Raw genomic sequence first — 24,818 nt, forward strand, 5'->3', positions numbered from 1 at the left:
ACTAAAATATGTCTTATTAAGATAGTCGGATGGTGCTAAATTGCTGAAAAAGTCCGCAGTTCTTATTATGCACCTTCATGCTTCAGAAGACTTTGTTTTTGCCATGATAATGAATGGTTTTTGTATAGTAGAACTTAATATGCCATTTGTGTCTATGTAAATGGTGTGCTTATAGTATTATGACCAATAAAAAGTGCATTATAGCATCGTGTTACTGTAAATACAAAACAAACACCTATTTCATACAATTAATTTTATTTATGAACTTTTTAATTGATTTTTATACCTACCTAAAATAAAACTAATGCTAATCAAAGAAATACAAACGATATTAACTATTTATGGATGGTCGTAAAATTAAAACAAACATAAACTCGTAACCATCAGCGTCATCTTCTAGGTTCTATTTGTAGTTGATATCCATCGACATGCCTCATCATAATGTCGAATTTGGTCCGAAGTGGTTTCTTCTTACATTTCTGATGCTTCTGTATACTGGCACCTTTCGATGGGAGTATCTTAAATCTTCTCACTAAAGTAGCTATGACTATCATCATTGACATCATTGCATATCGTGACCCTGTAAATGAATTGGTAAAGTTTAATTAATTAATGTTTAATTTAAAATTATGTTTAGTTTAATTTTATAATAGGAGCAAGCAGACTCATAAGGTAAATATGATTATCAAAAGCTAGGTATCCCAAATCTAATTCATTCGCACGTTCATAAAGTTTTTAGTAATTTTATTCAGTTATTTTATTCTTAATTACTCTGCTACGTCATATTCAAGTCTGCTACTTGAAAATTGTAACCAAACAATCTTATCAAAAACTTTGTTGACTCTTACCAATACAATTTCGGGCTCCAAAACTAAAGGGCATAAAAGCTGCTGGGTGCTTCAGGTTAGTGTCTAAAAATCTTCCAGGTCTAAATTCTTCTGCATCTTTCCCCCAAAATGTCGGATTTCTGTGCAACGCCCAAATGTGAATAGCCACACCAACGTCTGGTATCAGTTTGAATCCAGAAGCTGAAAATAATTAGAAGTACATATAAAAATATTCGAATATATATATAATAAAAATATAATATTTGTGGAATGTATTAAAATAATACATTTAATTGTATTGATATTTTTATTATTTCTATATAATTTACATTTTTGAGATTCGTTTTTGAAAATAGAATTAACTTTTTAAAACGCCTAAGTGATCTTAATGGCAAACTTTATGGAAACTATATATCTATCAACTTGCTATTACTTATTGATTTGAATGAAAACAAATATAAGTGCGAATAAATCTAGAATATTTTAAAAGAAACAAATTTAATAAAAACATGGTAAAGTAACTAACGCAAAGTGAATTCCTTTTCCACCATTCTAACAATAGCAGGCACGGGCGGGTAAAGTCGAAGAGTCTCCTTGATCACTGCTTCTAGGTATTTCAGTTGACCAGCATCTGCTAGCTCCAGTGGTCTATCTGAATCTCCAAGTACTGCCCTCAGCCTGAAAATACAAACTTTGCTTCTTGTTCTTTGCGTTTCGATAGCATAATATAAACGCTACATCATTGAAATCAATCCAATTGATATACAAGCTATTATGTAAAATCATAGACAAAAAATAGCAAAACCACTCCATTTAACATTGCCAAGAAAGTAGTCTGTGTAGGTATTTTAATCCATGTAATGAGACCGATAATAATTAATATTAAATCAAAAGAAGGTTTCCAAAGACTTACTCGGTGTAAACTTTGTCTTGAACCTCTGGATATTGCGACAACATTACTGCAGTGAAAGAAGCTCCCACTGTGCAAGTATCAGCGCCTGCTAGAATAAGAACTAACATTTCTTCTTGCAATTGCTCGTCGTTAAATCCGATGTCTATGAGTCGTTCTAAGAATGACTTTTTGTTGTCTGGTTGATCTGTGGAGCGAAGAAAATCATAGAAAGGTTGATGTAAGAAATATTATACTATGTCGCGATAATACATAAGAACAAATGTAAGGCTTACTTTGTAATTGGTCACATTCCGCACGATTTTCGTTCTCGAAGTCTCTGAATTTCAATCGTTTTGCAACAATTACCTGGAAAATGAAAAATGTGAGCCCAACTTCCATATATGTCTTACTTGTTCATATTCAATTCTTTTTATTTTTTATCATTATCAAAGTTTTGATAACCCTTTGACAAATGTGACATGTGCTTACCTGTCTTACAAATTCCTGAAGGATATCAATTTGCTTCTTATAATGGCGGTAGTAAGGCATAAGTTTATACACGAAATCTGGATAAAGCCAGGGTTTCATTAGACGGGCGACAAACATCTTCCCAAATCTAAGAAACGCCAAGAGAAATGGGTGATCTGGGTTGTTTTGAATATCTGTTCTGATTCCGAGACTAGTTTCTGAAATAAATTTATATTAATTAACATAAAAGCGTTTCAGTTTTGCCATCATATGCATATGACAAATTCATCATCATTAGCTATTCGTTTCGAATAGCTAAATGCTTGGTATAAGCTTCTTTCCCTCGTCGCCAAATTTATCTCATATATCCTTTGAATCCACCACACAATGAAAAAAGAAATACGTTGTCTTTCTTGTCGGAACAATAGTTAATTTAATACCGGAAATAATTGCATACATTAGATAAAATTAAGCTATCACGGGAGACTTACTTTAAAAATTCATATTATTATAATGTTGTCTATGGCGTATTTGTGATGATATTCAAGATATGTGTTAAATCACACAATGACAATTATCTTACCGCAAATAGACTCCATGGAATAAGCTGTAATAAACTTGGATATAGAAAAAGGCCCTTTTCCACTATGCGCTGATATTTGATCCATCATCACCTCACTTTGCCTAGTAAATGTTTCCAAAAACATCTCCATACTTTTCTGGCCCAGTATCGGAGCTATGGCTTTTCGTCGAGGTCGCCAGATAGGAACTAAATTAAAAAAGTAAAATGGGTATTATTGTTTTTCGAAATTCGTTTTTAAGCAATTATAATAAAATCTAAATTGAAAATTTGAGTAACTCCTTCCGAAGTAGCATCATCTCATCTACTAGAAAAGAGCTGACGATTTGCAAATGGCAACTAATAAAAACTAGATCAAAATCGATTTAGCCGTTTGGTTAGTCAAAAATTATAGAAATATAGTTTTATTCTATTCCTACAAAATAAAGGTAATGTATTGTGAAACAATATTTTGGAGTAAATTCAAAATCTATTGTGTGTTTCTAAAATTTCATTCTTGTTACAAAGCCATTACCTTGAGCGAACATGTGTCCGTTTCCAATAAGATCTCCTGTGATTTCTAGTCCATCCATCTTCCTGAGACTGACTCTCATCACTTCTTCAGCATCGTAAGGATCAGCTACGACTAAAATTTGTGAATGAATAAATAAAAAAATATTTATTCAAGACACCAAGACCTAGTTATTAATTTACGTCTTTTTTAACTTTGCTAGCCAATTCCTACTTCTAATGATATTATAAATGAAAAATATTGTGTGAATATTCTTATACATAATTATTTAAAATCGTACGCACTGGTTTGGATGAAATTTTGTTTAAGGTTAAAATAATCTGTAATCTTATTTAATATCTCCTTTAAAAGTTTCTCCCCGAACTTTTGGAAAGCTTGCATGGGGATCTGGATCCAATACGTAAAAGCTCTTTGGGGAAGTTATAAGTTATGAGCGGACGCATGACCCAAATGTGGGCGAAGCCGCGGGTAAATGCTAATGAAATATAATAATTTCCACAAAAAAATGTCAAAAAAGATCATGCTTATTTCCATACTAATGTTATAATTACGTACCAACCATTAGTGTGTTAAGTAGCCACCCGCCAGCCACACCGCCTTGCTTGATCGCTTCTCTGCCTATCTTCATCAACGCTATCATACGATCTGAAATTTTAAAAAACCTCTATTTCGCGCTAATTACATACAATACTTCTTTGAGGATTTCTTTAAAACATAAAAATATAAATACTAGTGTTAGTCAAAACTTGTTTAAAAATTTATTGTCAACTATTATTAAAACAGAATCATAACTATGGAGCATACTGTCTTGCCCTCTGTGCAACTAACCTGTACTCGGGACGACGATCAACATTTTTGGCATTATTTAGCACACATTGGATCCTATCTTTGTGATTACAATAAAACAAGTATAAAAATTATTTTTATATAACTTATTTGGTATTGGCCCCGTGACGCTTGGCGTAGTTAAGATTTTGTAAGGTTCAGTGGGAAGGAGCTAGGCTTATGATAGGAGGTCAAATGAATACCTACTAAAGAGTACAGAAAATATGAGTACGAACTATGAAGGTTTAGTGAGGTTCTAGACGATTTATCTGTTGTCTCTCTCTCACTTTTTCTCTCATTTGAGCATTTCGCGATTGCTTCCCAGTAGTTAAACCTTAAAACCCATGTTCATCTTCCTACTTTTTATTCTCAATGTCGCATGGTCTTAGGCCTCAGCAATCAGAACATTGATACTGATTTATCCTCCTAGACAAACTTAACCCAGCACTTTTTGGGTTTGCCATTTCTGCCAGGGCCAGGCAAGAGATGCATGGCCAGGTTACGTTATTATGTTATTCTTACATTATTATTCTTACCCTCATCGGTTCCAACAAAATGATGGGCAACTCCAATCACTGGTAGACTCATTTGGCTATTCCTACATAACCCTGCCAGTTTCCGTTTATGACGATTTTTGTAACGACCATACACGATCCACAACACCAATATTGATAAAATTAATATGAAAATCATATTTCGAACTCGCTATGTTGTATGATGGTTAATGTGTACTGGCAATGATTTTAAGAAATAATATAAAACTCCAGGTACCAAACACGAAAAAACACAAGTAAATGGCATTGAACGTTTGCATGCATATGGTAATTTATTTACGTCAATTTTATGTTTGAAACGTAGTGTTTCAATTATACGTAGAGCACAATTTCAGGAAACTACCAATATTTTTATTTTTAAATTAAATTTTGAATGTTTTTAGTTTTAATTGTTCCTATTAGGTCCAACTAAAATTCCACGGTCAGTTGATTTATGTATTTGTTATGTTCATAATCATCGAGCTTAATACTGACTGTAGGTAGATGACTGTAGGTAGATGACTGTTATTAAATTAGTGACCAAAGATTATTCAGGAATTATTTGTTCGTGTGCTAGGCTTGTTAGTTTTTCATGTTATGCGACTGTTAGCAATGAAATGTCCCACCACTAAAAATATCACATTAAATTCATTGCTCGGTTTTGACGTTAGAAGCAAAAACATACAAATGTTTACAATTATAATAGTTGTATGAAATATGTTTTATTGTCGAGAATACGTTCTAGAATATTCTTCCACTAACTTATAGACGTCATCATAAGACAGCAATGTCAAATTATGTAAACAAATATTTTCAAGTATATAACTTTGTATACAACAATAGTTTCATCGTATTACTACCTATATTCGTTTGTTTTATATAATCACTGCATAGTACAAGCGCTTCGCGCTGTCTGTCTGTCCCTATGTATGCTTAGATCTTTCAAATTACACAAAGGATTGTTGTGTTATGTACATATCATATAACTATATAAACAGTGTAGCAGTCCGGCAGAGACAGAGAGAGAGAGAAAGGACGAGTTCTTCCTCTCTCTCTTTTTCTGAGCATGTTCCCGGTGTTTTCCTCAGCCGTTGAGCGTTAGAGCCCAGGGTACGCTTTCTAAGTATACATGAGGAGTATAATAGTATAATTATCAATTTCCTGGATACTCTATTTATACAAAAGAAAAAAAATAGTAGAGAAGTTACTATGAACACGTAACCTTGTGCAATTGTTTTTACTCTCCCACATTTTCCATAACAATAATAAATATAAGTAGCTAAATAAAAGACAGCAACTTTTTTTTTCTTCTAAAGTATAACCTTGCTATTGTTTTCTTTTTGCTAGATTTATGAATTAGTAAACAATGAGTTTGTAGGAAACGCCTGTCACACGATTATTTGTTATGTCAATAATTGAAATTTCAAATTCGAATCGACATTAGATGCCTCCTACAATAAATTAAGACACACTAGTTTGCTATTAAAGACCGTTTAGTAAATTGTGACTACATATTATACAATGGAAAATTATATTGCTTTTTAATTAAATTCTTTATATAGTGTGGCATAGTACTTGTCCGAGCTAGATTTTTAAAATTTGCTTTTATTTAATAAAATTGATAAAAATATTATGGTGCCACTAGTGTGCGCTGCGTGCAATCTTATCCAAGTTACCTTAATTTTGATCTTATTCTAGGCCGTGTGGTTCCGCCCTAGAATAGGACTACTCCATATCCTCCCGTGGATGTCGTAAGAGGCGATTAGCCATGGCCTTATAACTGATAGGCGACAATAGATTTCCCAAGAAGGAGGGCAGACGGCCGGTTTTTAAATTATAGTAAAATCTTCAAAATTTCATGGTTTTTTTACGCGAACCATGGGCTTTGGGGCGTTACAGCTCCAAATGTACCCGGAATTAGAGAGAGAACATAACCAAATTATTCATAAATCAGTAAAAAAATAATATGACGATGTTTGCGGCTTGTTGTAAAATTGCAAAAAATTTGGTTTAATTGACCGCGGGTTTTGCGACGTCACAGCCGTCGGAGGTTGAGATGATGAATGAGAGGAGATTGACGATAGCAGTGGACTGCTACAGGCTGACGATGATGATGATGATGATGATGACGATAGTTATGAAGCAGAGGTGACTGGAACAGTAGTAAAAAGACTTATTTTCTAATTTTAAACGCACTTACATACTTAATATTTAGAAAAACGTACTTACGTAGTAACGTTTACGTGAAATAAATTATAAATTATTTATCTTAACACTATCGTTTCCAATACTTTGCATACTTGATATCCGTCAAGTAGCCAAACTTGTTTTTTTTTAATAGGTTACATTGAAAAAGAGTAAGTACATATCTACTTAAAACACAAAAAAAGCGTTGGAGAAAAGATTTTTAATATTGTTTTGCAATGTCATTATTTAAAACAATCAACCATGAACTTCATGGAAAATCTAAGGATCCTTTAAAAGTTTAGCTTTCCTAAAGTGTTATTCAGAAAAGTTTGAGAACCTCTGATGTGTGTCTGTATGAAGGCAAGTGGTTCCGCCCTAGAATAGGACCACTCCATACCCTCCCGTGGCTGTCATAGAAGGAGACTAAAGGACACATAACCTTGGCAGCTGACAGGCAACAATAGTATTCGCAGCCGAATTAAAAAAAAAAAGATATTTTTTAGGCTTCGTGGTGTCACAGCTTCGAAAATGTGGAGGTGAGAGTGTTTGTGTTTTAAAAGCTAAAGTCCAATGTATAAAGAGCTCATAAACCCACTTAATGTAATTCTTAAAACGTTGTCACATCGTAATTGAGATATTAAATTTTTAATTACTTGAAAATATAAGAGCGGTTGTGTTCAAGCCAAGTTAGTTGATTTTATTTATTCAATTGTCTGCGTTTTAAGAAACAATTTTATTTTTATCTAGGTACTTACCTTAATAGTTATTTAAAATAATACTAGTATGTAAGACACGAATGTAAGTTAAACAACCTCATCGTCTTATTCCAAAGAGTAGTTTGGTTTATGTTATTTTTTATCGGAATAGAGCATTAATTGGATTTCTTCTGGCAGGCAGGAAATTATTATAGTTTACAGTTGAAAATTATATTCGTAAATTAAATTATTTTTTAATGAAATAATACAGTTTTTTTAAATAGCGTCATGAAAACAAACATTTGTTTTCTTATCAAGTGTATATTTTGCTATGTGTTCAAGTTGCCTAAAGAAATCTGACATAGCTTGTACGAAAATCACCTGCACACTGGCTAACTAATTAGTTAGTACATGTAGTTAGCACTTAAGGTAAGAAATTACTTTTTGGAAAATATTTTCATCACGATGTAGACATCGTGATGAAAATATTTTCCAAACAGTAGTTTGGTAGACCAAAAGTTTATTGCTAACAAGTAGCGGTTGTTAAATAAATTAGGTCTTTTGCCTACGTCCTCATTGAGCTAAAGTTGCGACAAATAGTTAATGATTAAAAAATATATGGCTAAATCACACATTGATTTAGCTCAAAAGTAAGTTCATACCGGACACATACATACATTTGATATTTTCATATAGCATACCATCGCGTGCGTCGCTTTTTTTCCAATGTGGACAACGCTACTTGTAAGTAGCTCAATTCGAGTATTTCATTCGAACTTGGCTCTACACAATGCAGTGCATATCAAGCGTAGATCGTTCCGTGACATTGATTGTAATGGAAAGAGTTCACAACCTGCCTCTTAACAGTTATTAACATGGACATACGCAGAATAAGAGTATTTAAACTCCTTATTAAATTATCTCGAGCAGTCTGACCGATAAACAACATTGATCTAGATGTGTCTCAAATATAAATTATATAGTAATAGTAAATTGTAAATATAATACAATGTGAGCGTTCCTAATTTAAATTAAAATAACTATGATTTATTTTTTCTTTTAGTGCTTAAAAATTATAGCGAAATTTTTCGAATATGTTGTGGCCAGTCTGTTTAGTTTTACTCGGCATATATGCGTTGTTTTGTTGGAGAAATAGGGAATTCAACAAAATTGCAAAACGACTTCCAAGCAATTTGAAAAGGGTCCCGATTTTAGAACACTCTATTAATTTCATGGGAAATGCTAAAGGTATGTAGTTTGACCGATTTATATTTTGTAGTTACGAAGACCACTGGAACAGTCAGCCGTATGTCAAATTACCCTGCACAAACCCTTATGCGGCGGTAATAGGCGCGATTTTGCAATGGATATAAATGCTAAAATAGAAAAAAGGAACGGCTTTATGTGCTGTTATGACCGTACAAAATGTAGTTTTACATTTTTTTTTTATATATATGTTTATTTTTTGATACCTACTCAAGCTTTTTGAAACGGTGGTGGTGTAATGGTATAAGACGCCCTTGATCGAAAGGTTCCAAGTTCGAATCATACTCGTGCCACATGAGTTTGTATACCAATCTGACTCATGTTCAACGACCACCACTTGCTTTCGGTAAAGGAAAACATCGTGAGGAAACCTCACACTGGTTGATTATAAACTATTGTGTGAAGTGTAGAATGAAATGGTTGTGTGTGTTTCATTCCACTTAATGATCATGACCCCCAGCCATGAGGGATATGATTATGAAGACTCGAGCTTTATTGTGATAGTTGTTTGTTGTTTGAATACAACTTACATAATATTTTTATATATATTTCAGATCGTATGAGAGGATTAAAGTTAGTAGGAGAAGATGCAATCAAGAACAAAGAAGGAATGGTCAGTTTATGGTTGGCACATAAATTTTTTGTTAGTAAGTATTTATAATTTTTTAAATTGTATTTTATTTGACTAAGTTTTAAGGTGAATTATTAAGATAGTTACACATAAGCAAGTAAAAAAAAAAAGAAAAATTAAAAAATCCAAACTTTCAGTAATTGCAGATCCCGATTCCGCTGAAGTGGTTTCGAAAATGTGTCTAGAGAAAGACGACTTGATGAAATTTATTTCTGTGCTAATCGGCAACGGAAGCATTTTCGCACCAGGTAAGTATGACGAAAGTAAGCCGAAAGGTCCCAGGTTCGAAACCTACTCGACAATACTCATATCCTTGAGCTGACTTTTATTTTATATCATCAGAATTTTGTTTCAATTTAAAATCAGTCCTACACACTACCTATTACATAATGCATTTTAGTTAGACTAGTAATAGGTTTTAGGTATTTATTTAAATAATTTTTACTTTATACCTTAATTGATTCCAAATCATTAACATTTATCTCAATAAATGACGCTACTGTCGTTATGGAAGGATCATTTTGCATTCAGTACGTGCCATAAAGTCATGTCCCCAGCAGTAAGCCGTTGAAGAGTTCTCTCTTCGGGTGCCGAATCTTTAGGTCTTGCTTTGCATAATTATGCATTTTCATGTGACATTGACGTACTCAAAGTGCATCTAGACTAGCTTATTTTTTTGCTGTATACAACATTTACATTCGTTAGTTATTAATCAATTTATTTTGATGTCCCAAGATGAATTTGATTACATGATTTGTATATTCTTAAGATAATTTGACAACTTTGTATTCACAGTTAAAATATGGCGTCCTCGACGAAAAATACTAGCTCCAAACTTTGGAACGAAAACCCTAAATAGTTTTGTGAAGATTTTTTCCAATCAAGCTGCAATTTTGACTGAACAACTTAAATGCGCAGTTGGAAATGGTAATGTTTCTCTATTCGAAAAAGTTACCAAGTATTCTATGGATTCCGTTTGTGGTAAGCAAATAATTTTGTCTTTATGTGGGTTAACTGAGGAATGTTCATCATTAACAATATTTCCTAGCTATTGTCAAAGAATGAAATTTTTGCAAAAAAAAGCATTTTGATTTACTTTACGACCAAGATTTCGTTTAGGCGTATCCAAGATTTATATTAAAATCTTTACGTGAATAAATTCAAGATTAGGTTTTTAATCAATTATATTTTTTTAGAAACAGCACTTGGGATAAAAGTGAACTCGCAAAGTATTCCGAACCACCCGATCCCAGAAGCATTCTACCAATTTTGTAACAAAGTCTCTTACCGATTGGTAAAACCTTGGCTTTACTACGACCTAATTTACAAATTCCATTGGCATTGCAAACAAGTTCAGATGGCATCTAACCTCATACAACAATACGTATCAAAGGTATTGAGGAGTTATTATATATTTTTTCCTTATCGAGTGTGTTATTGCTAACACTAGTGTCATATTTTATTCAATTAATAAATTATTTCACGTCTATTTCAGATTATTAAATCAAAGCGACTTAGTATGAAAGAACAGAAAACGACAATAACGGAAAACAAATCTGAATGTAGTTCAAATTCAGGTAAATTATATTACGCGTCATATTAAAAAAATACATTCTTTCGAGGTTGTAATAAATAGCTAATTGACCGGACCTTACATAAGTATCAAGGTTGTTATTTGGCGTGAAATTTGAGTGAAGTCTATGCTTTAGGGGTGCTATATGGATCTATAATACTTATAGTTTAAATAGATGTAGAATTGTAGATTCTATTTGTGTGTTAATATTACCAGTTCATGTATATATTTGCTTATAGATCAAGACTCAGCTAAACCCAAGAGTTTCCTAGAAATTCTAATAGAATCAGGTGGAGATAAGGGTTTCACCGATCTAGAGCTGCAAGAAGAGACTCTAGTGATGTTATTAGCAGGCACTGACACTTCTTCTGTAGCAGTCTCGTTCACAGCACTGATGTTAGCAAAACATCCGGATGTACAGGACAAAGTGTATCAAGAGTAAGTCTGATTAGTCTTACATACTTAGAGATTATACATTTATAAAAGTGATGTGACAATATCACAGATTTTTTTATTGAATGCACAATTTACGTTTTTGTCTTCTGTCTTACTCATCTTCGCGTGTTGTATACGAGTACATAACAGTGATGCCAGCACGTGGTGAGCGTAAAAATATTTTCAAGATGATTTTTCAATCTGTCGTCTGTTTGCTGGTATCAATCGTCCTGGTGGATACTATTGCCTGGCAAGAATACGTATTCCTTAGTCGCCTAGTTCGACATCCAAGGGAGGATATGAAGTCATACTAGGACGGACGACACATTTTTTTACAGAATTGAAGAAGTAATCGGAAATACAGAAAGAAGTATTGAATCAAATGATTTGCCGAAACTGAAATATTTAGAAGCAGTTGTAAAGGAGTCCCTAAGGTTATATCCACCAGTGCCGGTGGTTGTCAGGAAAGTAGACAAAAATATTACTTTACGTGAGTAATTTCTCTAAGAAAATGATAAGTCTGTGAATAAAAATTATATTTTAATACTATCTTATGCGGACTAACACAGAAACCACCAGCCCGCTTGTCAGACAACATTTGGGTCAATTGTTTTATGAGATTGGCACAGGACCGTAGGTAGTGACGTGAAAAAGGGGAGGCCTATACCCAGCAGTTGATTGATATATGATGAAAATGATGATGATGACTCTCTTATCTCACCGTTTCACCATTCCTTCACCACTATAAAGCGTCGGAGTCTAGGGTTCGGTTGTTTGATACTTCCCAAAATTAATGTTTACAATCTTAATATTAAATATTCTAAATGTGATCAGTCTACTAAATAACTTTACTTTTATACTTTTTATTGTTGATCAACGCGTATATTTTTACATACTAACACACAATTGTTATTTTCCAATATGTTCAAGTTTTCGTAGTAATATAATTTATTAAGGTTAAAATTAAAAAAATATATAAATTAATTTGATGTCTTTGGGCTTGAACTTCCAACTTTTTTACAGCGTCAGGAATTATCCTAACTAAAGGCGTATGCGCCCTGATTCATATTTGGGCTATCCACAGGAACCCAAAATATTGGGGTCTCGATGCAAATCAGTTTAAACCTGATAGGTTTCTAGAGGGCCCGTTGTCACAACCATTGGCTTTTATGCCTTTCAGCAGTGGACCGAGAATGTGTTTAGGTGAGCAATTATGATTGTAAAAGGGATGGGTACATATTTTTGCCATTTCTTTTCGAACTTTTTAGTAGAAGAAATCTAGTACAGTCAACATCACATGAAGTTAACCTGCATGAACCTCTATGCCGCGGTAATAGCGGCGAATTGGCAATGAATTTGGGTAGGTTGATGTGCTGTTGACTGTACGTGCCACGTACCTACTCGTATGAATTCAATAAACCACATTTCAAAGCCAATGACTGATTTGTGTTAAAGATATTACGCAAATCATTAAAGACTATATCTGGACATTAGTATTACAATCAAAACAAGTGACACCAGTTTTTTTCAATTTAATTCAATACATTAATTTTCACGTGGAACATAATTTAGATTGGATTGTAACATCACGAAGTACACTATGAAGTACCTACCGTTTAGGTTTACAATTATGAGGATTATTTATATATAATGATAATCTCCTCTGTCTAGTATTTATTGGAATAAAACCGCGTGTTTTTGTGAAAAATCAAGATATTTATTTTTATAGCTAAATCAACATTTATAAACTGAATTAAGTTTACCATGAACAAAAAATGTACTCACCTGTGAAAAATCAAGAAACAATATTAAAAGATCCTATTCCAAAGATTGTTTAACTAATTTGATATATAATCTAACAAAAATAAATTCAGATTCTCCTTCATGACATGTATATCTGACAGTGTCAGTACAATTTTTAAATTAAAGAAAATCTTACAACCATAAAGGTTTTCTTTACATATATTAAAAAAAAGGTTAACTAAATCACTTTACATACATTATTGAAGATGTAATAATTATTTATGAATGTCATATAGGTTAGAAAAAAAATTAAACAAGTAAAAATTCGTTATTAGTGCAGATCTCAAAAAGGTACCTAATTCAAATACTACCTAACTCAAATGTCAGTGCGTGCAGTATAAAAAGCTATCTACCAGTTATCGAGGTAGGCAATAAGGGATTTTCAATGTCATCATTTAAAATAGAATTCTTATTGTAGTAACATTTGTCACCGAGGATTTTTTCGAAAAGCCTTAGGTCGTTGATTGTGTGGAGGTATTTGGAGAGTTTGTTGAATATATACGGTGGTTTTTCAAATAAGCTCTCGTTCGCACTTTCTTGTGGGTGCCAGCTGAAAATCAGCAGTTGCTTGGAAAACCGAGTGACATAGTGCTGAGCTTTTGTGCTGCTGTGGCACACAGATGCATACTTAGTTTTAGGCAAAGTCTAACATATTTTTTCCAAATTATATGTCACTGAATGTATATGTGTGGTACAGATGAACAAATAAATACTTTTTATCTCCATCTATCTTAACATAGGTCTCGTCACTCTGACGAGTCAGGTACATTACACGATACATAGCTTATAGATATCTATCTATAAACTATGTACTCTATTAGTATCTATCGTTACTTTTGTATTGTGCGCGATGTGTGGCGAATGTACCTGACTCGTCAGAGTGACGAGGCCTATGTTATATTTATTTATAAGACCTATCCAACATTTGTGAAATGCAATGTATAACGCTATCTGTTATATATGTTAAATAAAGCTATCATATACTTTCTCAGCAAGCAATGATATAAGCATTAAAATATAAATAAATAAATCGTTATTGTCTCACCATAACCACTAAAAAGTTTACAAAATAACTTAACCGAAGAAGGATAATGGTGGGTTGATACCTAAACTAGGAAGAATCCTGTATCTCAGGTTATCAACCCTCCACCCCAGTAAATGTATTAACAAAAAAAAGGGACGAAATCATAAAAATGAGCATGCAATTTACCTATTTTTTTTTAACTTTTTTACGAATAAATCATAACCTGATTGATATATACAATAAGACAACTTAAATGTGCAAATCATGCAATATTTTAAATTATATAAAAAGTTAATCCTATGCACCTGAGACTGAGGTAGTAGAGGTCTTATGACCTGAGGTAAAGAGGTATGGGATATCCAATGAAGTAATTAATGTTCTCATATTATGTAGATAAACATTTAAAAATTAGACTATTATTGTTCAGAGATTAGCATGTTGAAACAAAGTAGTATAGATATTAGTCAAGTTTTTTTTTTTATTGTTAACTAACTGCGGCCCTGAGCTTCGATCCTATGAGATTCTTGCTGCTTTCTACTGATAAAAAATCCGAAATATGTTTGGTAGGTCCCAAATTATACACGCAATCTTACAAACACTTTATTTACAATATTAATGTGGATAACGAAATGCTAATTTAATTTTCCAGGTTATCAATTCGCCATGATGTCAATCAAAACCGTCATGGCGCACCTTTTAAGACGATACAGAATCTTATCAGCAAAGATGACAAACGGTGTCAACGACAATATGGAGTTTGATGACGATGATCTACCCGTAACCTTTGAAATCATGATGAAACATGCCGGAAATTTTGAATTACAATTGGAATTAAGGAATTAAAATGAAAAAAATATATATATATATTAAAAGCGCGTTGCTGCCGTTTAGATAAAATGGTGTACTTTGCATTTTTCTGCGTACGCTTAATATTTGTTATTTACTAAAACATTATATTATACAAGCGGATTTACTATTATAATGGTGATGACCATATGATAGTTTTATTTACTATAATACACTTATTGATATCGAAAATATTTTAAAGTCATTTTGAAATATCATATTCTTCTCTGTTTCACCACATTCTTATAATAAAAAACACAACATAATGACTAATAAATAAATTTGCCTGAATTTTTTTTCAAGTTAGACCTATCCAACATTTGTGTAATGCAATGTATAACGCTATATGTTATATATATTAAATAAAGGCTATCATATACTTTCTCAGCACGCAATGATATAGGCATTAAAATATCCTTGTCAATATGTAAATATTTGACGGATTCCAAGAACGTTAAAATATTATGACGGATACTTATGATTATGTTTTGATGTACCTAATTATCTGCGTTATACATAAGATAAGAAGTATTTAAAAATACAAGAACACATGTATAACACACTGCTCAATAGATCAAAAAACGACCTAAATGTGGGTGATTATATAGATGGTTAAGAGAAGTTAGATATAGATTAGTAGTTTGAAAAAGAAATGAGAAAAAATGTCACAGCTCAGATCAAGGGTTAACCACTTTGTATTGAAGAAAAAGTTTGATGTAAATAAATAATTGCCCAAAACTGAATTACCATTTTTATTATATTTTATTGATACCTCTGGATAAATACACCTCCTCATCGATAGATAAAGATCTACTCAACCAATTTTCTTGAAGTTTCGCATATATAATAATTGTTGGAGTACGAAGAAGGGCAAAAAGTACTATTTCTGTCAGGTTTGATATAAATAACTGCATTATTGCATGGAATTATTTAAGTTAAGTACTTTTAGAGGCTTCTTGTGGATGAGGTCATTTGGTCTGCGGGAGGGATAACAGCGAGTGCTGTATAAACAAATTTTCATAATTTTAAAATGTAAATATTTGGCAATGTCAATATTTTGAGATCAGTAAATGCAGCCTGTAACTTTCTCGCTATTCGATGTTAGTCATAACGCATCTAAACACATTTTTTTCTGTAGTACCAAGAGATTGTGGACGTCATTACTATAATATAGCTTTTATTTAACTTATGCATGTACTGTAGTTTGGATGACAATGCATTACAATTAAGAGAATAAACCGGCCAAGAACAAGTCTGATTGCTCACGAAGGGTTCCGTATTATCTCATTAGCATCACGATAAAATGTAATGCTGCCTGCATTACATTTGAAACCTGATTGTTTTCAGAAATTAAACGCCTAAATTACTAAGTACTGTACAATTTTGTAGCAGTTTATTGCTATATTAAATTTACCTTATAGTACCATACAGACAGACGTATATGACGAAACTATAAACTAAAAACGTTTTTGTCAATTAGCTACGGAACACAAAAAAAAAAAGAATTCTTCAATGGGTAAATGTACGGACTATTTTTTTTGTCACGTATTGAATGCAATAATCTCTCAAGACTACAAAAACTTGTGTCAAAACTGACATTTAAAAAAAAACTTCTCACTATTTAAAAACGTAATATTTTGTTTATTGGCATATGTTTTTCTTTGATGTTCTTTCAATTATTCAAAATGGTTAAGTTTTCTTAATATTGATGGATAAGGTCAAACAATAAAAAAAAATATATATATTAAGTTATACATTTTCTAGGGTTCCGTATATGGTTTCGGTATGTTTGTCTATTCGTCCGTTTGCCACTGGCTTAGTACATACCAAAAATACCCATACCATAGTACAAAATATTACCTATGACATTTTGTGTTATAGTGGTTGGTGATTTAGAAGAGCCCCGAGCGCGATACCTCATTTTTGGTTGTCGTCCATATTTGTCGCATAAGTTTATATTTAACATTTCAGTCAATTTACTAAATAGGCGAATTACAAACATAAACGTTTTAATAACTAAATTATATAACAATCAGATAATGGTTTTCATTAAAATGTTTACTTAACATTGGTGTATGACGTAATAAATATTTGGTTGTAAAAGGGTTTTCAAAAAATCAATATCGTCGTATTAATAAATACGACGATATTGATTTTTTGAAAACCCAAAAAATATAAATATGGACATATAACATGAAGGAATTTGTGTTACGTTTATTAACCTTTTATTTAACAACATATGACAAGTTGTTAAGTAAAAAGTAATAACAGGCTTATTGATATTGTTAACCGCTATTTACCACGTACATAATTAATACATGGTACTTACCTCGCTTCCAAACCAAACAACCTCGCTTGTATAAAATAATCGTGTAATGTCTGGAAAAATACAAGATTGAATATATATTGTGAATATTACATTTAATCTAATTAGGTACTTGTGATCTCGATTAAAATTAATATCAAGAGATTTTATCTGATTATCAATGAGATTACAAATGTACCGTCGATTACGCCCAACTCTGTCTGGACATACCCTGTTGTACAGAACCATCGGAACCTTAAGAATGCTCGTGGCCCGCTGCGCTCTCGACGTGTAAAAAAACCTTTGAATTTTTAATTATCAGAAAAAATATACCTGATTATTTATTAACTTGGTGTATTTAAGCCTCTAACAATTGGTCTCATTCCATGTATCAATGTACATTAGGCCCGAATATGCAGAAACCTATTTCCAAATAAAAATCAAAGTGTAGTGATCATTTATAAAATTCTGCATTCGGTTCAATTTTATCGCTTTATAAATTTATAATCATTAAAGTTGTGTTATTAAGATTTTTAAAATATGTTATTGCAAATATGTTTGCTTTTGGTTGGGACATGTGCAATATATATTTACCGAAAAAATAGAGCAAATAAATTTCATGAAATTTATAAACAATGTCCAACCAAAGCTAGACGAGTACCGATCTTGGAACATGCTGTCAATTTCATGGGTAGTGCTGAAGGTATATATTTACATGAATTTTGAATTAATATGGCAATTTATTCCTTTTTCATTGTGCGTGGCTTCAAGTCTACAAAAATATTTTCATTTTTTTATTTCTTTTCAAGTCTACAAAATCATTTTTATTTTTTTATTGGCGTCACTATAGAGGACAAGTAAGGAACATTCATGAGACCGAGGGATAAACTGTTCACCTCAAAATATTAACGGGAGCGCAAGCATGTATGGAAATTGGTTTAAACATTCGAAACTCAAGATGTACCTTTACTGTTAATTTAATATGTACTGCAGTGCTTCAGGGATGCTTGCCGAGCACAACTCGTACCGTGTCCAGGCGGTGGCTGTTTTCTATAAAAGAGCTGCCGTATGGTCTCCATGACCATAAGGCCGCAACCCTTGTCACAAAAATGTCGCAGTTTACTTAAAAATAACTGTTAATTATTTCAGATCGCATGAAATCGTTTCAGAAAATGGGACAGGAGGCAATTTATGACTACAAAGGCAATGTCTCTTTTTGGATTGGACCCAAGTTTTTTGTTAGTAAGTATTCAGATCGTTTCATTAATATGCATTTGCAATAAATAAAAATATTTACAGTAACGTTAAATAGACCACTCTAAAGTTGGCTTGAGTACATATAGCTTTAGCGATAAGACCGCCTGTGTACCCTTTATTTTTTGTATTTTATTTTATGTAAATTTCTTTTATAATAAAATAAAACTTACTTTCAAAATTGCTATACAAATTTTTTCATCGATAGGTAAAACAATTGACACACGAAAAAATTTTCAGTGATAGGAGATGGCGTGGACGCAGACATGATTGCGAAAACATTCCTGGAGAAGGGTGATTTGATGAAATTATCCAAAAGATTAATAGGCAGCGGCAGTCTTTTTTCACCAGGTAAGTTAATTTTTATCTTGTTTTCTTTCTTCTTTTTTCGAGCTAACGGCTCTTGTTTCGAGGTAAGGGTGCTATAAAATTTAATGAAAATAAGAAAATCACGTCACTCAAAGGGCATTAAAGATGGAAGTAAAGGGTTCCAGGAATAGAGGAAGACCTAAGAAGAAATGGATGGAGGAACAGGAAAGGAGTATCAATGGATATGGAAAATGACAGAACAAAATGGAAGGAACTTACATACTGTGCCGACCCCACATGAGTGGGATAAGGGCAAGAAGAAGAAGAATTTTCATGAAAAAGCTAAGGACACCTCAAACTTTTGAGTATCCAATCAATCACATAGGCCACGATCATCTGGCTTTCGCTGCATATGGACAGACCAGAATGACCTGCCTTTCAGACCGCATGTTCATAAACAAGTCTTTAATTGATAACATTTTTAATTTGTTTTAGCTGCAATTTGGCGTCCACGTCGACGAGCTATAGCTCCAAACTTCGGATTGAAAACGCTCAATAGTTATGTAAAAATATTTTCTCGACAGTCCCAAATTTTGGTAGAGCAACTAGAAAAAGCAATAGGAAACGGTGATTTTTCTATATTTGAAAAAGTTACCAAGTATTCTATAGACACTCTTTGTGGTAAGTACATTATTTTGGTGTTTTAAATTTAATTGAACAATGGGAATGGACACTATGTTTCATCTTTCCTGAACTATTTGGTTCTAATGTATGGACATGGAATTAGTAGGTACTCCGCGAAGGACTTACTAAATCCATGTGTATGGAATAAGAATTACAATGAAAAATTTAAATTGACAAAAGATATTCTCTCATAAATGATTTAAACTAAACTTTTTTTTAACTTGTAATTTAACTATGTGTGTTTCTCGGATGGAATCTTGAAACTCAATTTTGAAGCAGATATCTTCATTTGATTGAGCTGAAATTTTGTACACACGTTTAATTTGTATGACAATTGATTATTACGATAAGCATGACCTGTTGATGCACCCAAGGATGACTCCAGACGTGGGAACTCCTCATCCATTTACTGCACGGACATGATTTGTCACACATTGAATGCAGCAAGATCTCTCTGACAACAGTAAAATATTTTGTCAAAAATGATTGACGATGACATTTTGTTAATAACTTATATAAAAACATCAAACTATACTTTCAGAGACAGCATTTGGTGTAGAAATGAAGACCCAGAGTATACCAAAGCATCCAGCGATTCATGCTTTCTACCGTTTTTGTGACGTCGCAATTAGACGTATACTGACACCTTGGCTCCATCCGGATTTCATTTACCGATGGCACAAGGACTACCCGGATTTTGAGTCAAATGCTAATATCTTACAAGAATATGTTGGACAGGTACTCAATCTTTCTCATTTTCGCGTGATTATTCGGGGCTGTGAGGCCACAACGCATATGTAAGCGTAAAAACTTAAAACTTTTCAAAATTCGACTGTGACTTTACAACTACCGAGACTATGTGGCTCTGTTGCGCATTGTACGACTCACGGGAAGATATTTATTAAACTAACAAACTGTATAGTTAGCCACAATATGTAAGAAAGGTACATTAATTTACTAGTTTACATAGATGAACAAAAAGGAAACAAAAATAGTTTATGATTAAAATGGAGTCTGTACGAGCACATTATAATTTTTAAGTAGGTAAGGAGAGCGCCGACTTAGCATAGCTCGCGACCATCAACTTATTATTAAATAAATATATTAACATTGTCAGATACCTATACCAAATATTAAATTAATTAATATAAAATTAATTAAATTTTCTACTTTTGAACTGTCAAGGTGGTGAAATATGTGAATCTTAGCCACGTCGTCGATTGACTAATTCTCCATTATTGCAGATTGTCAAAGCAAAGCGACAAGATATAAATGAGCGGAAACAAAATAACGAAATTCAGGAGCAAGGTAAAATCTAGATGTGTAATAAGTGTATGTGTATTCCATTGGTAAAAAAATGGAAAGCAATTTTTTTTGTATGTAAATTATGACATTATAATTTAAATTCAATAGGCGATGTCCTGTAATTAGCATAGTTTTGTGTATCGAAACATGTGTCAACTTAATCCTATATTTCGCTCTAAGAACCCCGAAAATAAAATAAATAAATAAGTAATCTACGTCTGTCCACTTGTAATCGTTACATTTACAAAAAGCCCCCATGTCACGTCTGTCTGTATGAACATGTAATAAATTCAGAAACTCAATTTTCTTTCTAATATACAATTACTATGTTTCAGACGAGACTACAGTTAAAAGTTTGCTGGAGAATTTGATCGAAACAGGAGAAAATAAAGGTTTTAATGATACAGTGCTACAAGAAGAAATTTTAGTAGTAATGTTAGCTGGCACTGATACTTCTTCAGCAAGTATTTCATTCATAATGCTTTTGTTAGCAAAACATCCGGATATTCAAGAGAAAGTTTATCAAGAGTAAGTATAACCGTTTATTCAGTGGAACTAATTCATGTTTTTAAATGTACAGCCGTGCTTTATGTTTCCCTTAGTTGAATTTGTTTTTAGTAAAGGTAAACATTGCGAGGAAATCTGACCATTGGTACTGCCATGGCCCATGCTCAGTTCTGCCCCGTCGACCTCGTCTCGACGTTGACGTCTGTTAACACAGACAGTATGGAGTAGTATATAGTAGGAGGAGACATTGTATGGAATTTGGACATACGTCAACGTACATCTGTGTCAAATCCAATAGAAAACTACGGAGCACAACGCAGCTGCAGCGTTCAGCGTCGTTGCAACGACAGTGCAATAATGGGGCATGGCTCTAAGTTAACGGAAGGAATAAAGGCACCCTGTTAACATCACCTGTAAATTAAATGATCTAACTACACATGACAAGCATTTTGTCTTTGTACTCTTTCTAAGTATGGGCGTCAAAATATTTATTTCCAATTAAGGTGCTATGTACCCGTACACTAGTGCCATCATCACATTGACAAACAAAAAAAAATATTTTTTAACAGATATAATTCGAAAGTTTTCCTTTACTCAATATACTTAATCACAGTTGACTAAATGGAATACGGTGGCCATGAGACTCCGTTTTGTCAACTGTGACCACATTGTATTATAGGAAACAATAAGACATTCTATTAAAAATCTTTTCCTAGTATGGTGTAAATGTGTTAATATTTTATTTTTTGCTAATAAATGAAAGAAACTGATAAAAATGTTATGGTGGCGTTACAACCATGTCAAATAGTACTAGATAGTATAATAAATTTCAGGATCAAAGATGTCATTGGAACAAAATCACACGTCGAAGCAAGTGATTTACCGAAACTGAAGTATTTAGAAGCAGTTATAAAAGAGGGACTGAGATTATATCCAACAGTACCAATAATTGCTAGGAATGTGGACAGAGACATCACTTTGCGTACGTAAATTTTGCGATTAGCCGAGTATAAACGAAGAGAGCCGAAGTCTTGTCTTCAGCGTTGGTTATATTCTCCAAAGGGAGCTGCCGAGTCTTTATATGCGTGACGAGAGAGAACCATTGAACAATCACCATACCACGATAAATCACGATATTGGGTCCACACGTTTTCGGTCCACCGCTCAAAGCGCGCCCGTTTTGAAGCGCACCTAATGAAGCGCACTTGAAGGTGCAATTCGAGGGATATTTTTGATGCGCTTCAAAATGCATGCGTTCGAAGAACACATATTTATAAAGAAACATATATTTACAGCTTCCTCCGGAATGAAACTGGTGAGCGGAGTTGGCGCTATGTTAAATATTTGGGCTATCCATAGGAATCCTAGGCACTGGGGTCCTGATGTCAAACAGTTCAGACCTGAAAGATTCCTTGAAGGATTAGAGTACCCTGCTGCCTTTTTCCCCTTCAGCACTGGGCCCAGGAATTGTATAGGTGAGAAAAATTTATCCTAGAGATAAATGTAACACGTTATTTGAAGACATTCGTCTCTTATCAATAAACACTTAATGGACATATGTTACGGATTGAGTCAGCCCCATAGAAAGTTCGCGGCTTGTTAGCTAGGTAGCTATCACATAAATGTGATGCTAACTAAAATATGTAATATTTTTTATAATATATCTTATAACATTTTATACATAATATATTGATCAATGAAGCTTCATATGCTTATCAGGTCCTTGAGACCTTCATTCAGATGATCTTCAACCCGGGGAGTGCATGCGCGTAGACAATCAATATCCAAGACACAGGTCAATCTGAAAAATATCATTTATTATCTTAACCTGACTGGGAATCGAATCTGGGACCTCCAGTGAAACTGTCGGATATGATGACCGTGATAAACCATCATAATCAATCATTTGCCCCTTCTGCCAGGCCCGGGCGGGAGTCTGGCCAAGCATTTGTTTGCCACGTAAATTGCCAGTTTACGCAAGACGTGGCCGAACCTGTAGGTAGTATGTAACAACTGTGTCGTATACGAAATAATAAACATTTTTAATGTGTTTTTAATTATTGTGTCGTATGTTTTAAATTACAGGCTATCAATACGGTGTGATGTCAATGAAAACTGTCATGGCTACTATGTTGAGACGGTATAAGGTTATACCAGCAACTGGTGTGACCATAGACCATTTGGGTGATGATGACATACCTTTAATAATTGAAGTCACGTTGAAGCATAAAGACGATTTTATGATTCAGTTGGAACATAGGAAATAACTCGGTTTTTCTACAAGTTTACTGTCTGCTGCGTGAAATTTATCGGCGGATTCGTCAATTTTTGTACATACCTAAATTTTAATTAAATAAATAAATCGAGTGTACCACGGTTTCTGTTTGTGAGCATTTAAAAAAAGTTGACATATATTTTTACATGACTGTCCATAAAGAATGATATGTTTGCAGGGTTATGTTTGTATGTATGTGAGTTTCTTTATTCCATTGTAAATGCCTCATCAGATAATGATGTAGGAGATATCATTAGATTTTTTACATTACTTCTGGTAACATAGGACATGACTTCATTACAAAATCAATATGATGGCATACTGAAAAATATTTTTTGTCCAATATATCATGGTGATTAAATGCAAAATTCACCAATGGTGAATTTTTATGTTTCACTGTAGGTACATTTTAATGAAAGTTCATTAAATTATACTAGTTATAATGTACTAGGAAACTGAGGACGATAGTCGTGTTTTTAGGTTTTGCAAAACTGCTGCTCATTCTATATTTGTAAATGTTCATATTTTAAACGAAACTTAAATAAAATTACATAATAATGAAATTCAAATGTTTTTTTATATCATTTATTGACAAATAAAGCTGGCATGCAAGTAAGGAGGTATGCAAGCTACTTGCATGTGAATTCCAACCTAATCAAGCAAATGGTCGGTAGATTACATGCTTTATTATATAAATAGACAAGTGGCCCGTGCCGGCTTCGGTCGAGTAGGCTATTATAAAAATTAGATACCAAAATATTCTCAACTGATGAATACACAAATAAAATCACATTAAAATTATATTACTCTCCTATATACTCCTGCTATCCCGTCGCAATTGGGCCACATTTAAATTGACATTGTACCACTAGAGTCATGACCCATTGCCATAGATTTAGTAAGTACTTTGTAATACCTACTAATTCCATGCCTATTGCTTAGTTACGCTCCGTCATTTTGACGTAAATCGATAGACAAGGCAGAAATCTTATGAAGTTTTAATATATACGTCAATGCTCGTCAGTGCCAAAACTTATAGAAAACACCGCAGCTACAACGTGCTGCGACATCGCAACGGAGTAA

The 24,818-nt window shown here is 33.1% G+C and overlaps 2 protein-coding genes across 2 annotated transcripts; one reads left to right on the forward strand and one right to left on the reverse strand.

Moving 5' to 3' along the window:
* Window positions 1-236: 236 nt before the first annotated feature.
* LOC128670981 (cytochrome P450 4d2-like) lies at window positions 237-4,918 on the reverse strand. The gene is made up of 10 exons (XM_053747039.2): window positions 4,640-4,918; window positions 3,834-3,923; window positions 3,282-3,392; window positions 2,771-2,956; window positions 2,209-2,405; window positions 2,013-2,085; window positions 1,741-1,924; window positions 1,354-1,505; window positions 849-1,028; window positions 237-580 (listed from the first exon to the last, which is right to left on the reverse strand). Exons 1-10 carry the CDS (start codon window positions 4,794-4,796, stop codon window positions 390-392), a joined length of 1,521 nt encoding a protein of 506 aa, XP_053603014.1. The 5' UTR covers window positions 4,797-4,918; the 3' UTR covers window positions 237-389.
* A 3,516-nt stretch (window positions 4,919-8,434) lies between these two features.
* LOC128670917 (uncharacterized) lies at window positions 8,435-24,304 on the forward strand. Its single transcript, XM_053746937.2, has 20 exons — window positions 8,435-8,766; window positions 9,339-9,431; window positions 9,553-9,663; window positions 10,211-10,396; window positions 10,612-10,808; window positions 10,911-10,992; window positions 11,228-11,426; window positions 11,762-11,913; window positions 12,447-12,626; window positions 14,900-15,091; window positions 17,943-18,104; window positions 18,551-18,643; window positions 18,896-19,006; window positions 19,460-19,645; window positions 20,190-20,386; window positions 20,893-20,956; window positions 21,289-21,481; window positions 22,294-22,442; window positions 22,756-22,935; window positions 23,546-24,304. Exons 1-20 carry the CDS (start codon window positions 8,613-8,615, stop codon window positions 23,725-23,727), a joined length of 3,063 nt encoding a protein of 1,020 aa, XP_053602912.1. The 5' UTR covers window positions 8,435-8,612; the 3' UTR covers window positions 23,728-24,304.
* The last annotated feature ends 514 nt before the right edge of the window (window positions 24,305-24,818 follow it).

This window comes from Plodia interpunctella, chromosome 6, assembly GCF_027563975.2.
Source record: "Plodia interpunctella isolate USDA-ARS_2022_Savannah chromosome 6, ilPloInte3.2, whole genome shotgun sequence".
Classification (NCBI taxonomy): Eukaryota; Metazoa; Arthropoda; class Insecta; order Lepidoptera; family Pyralidae; genus Plodia; species Plodia interpunctella.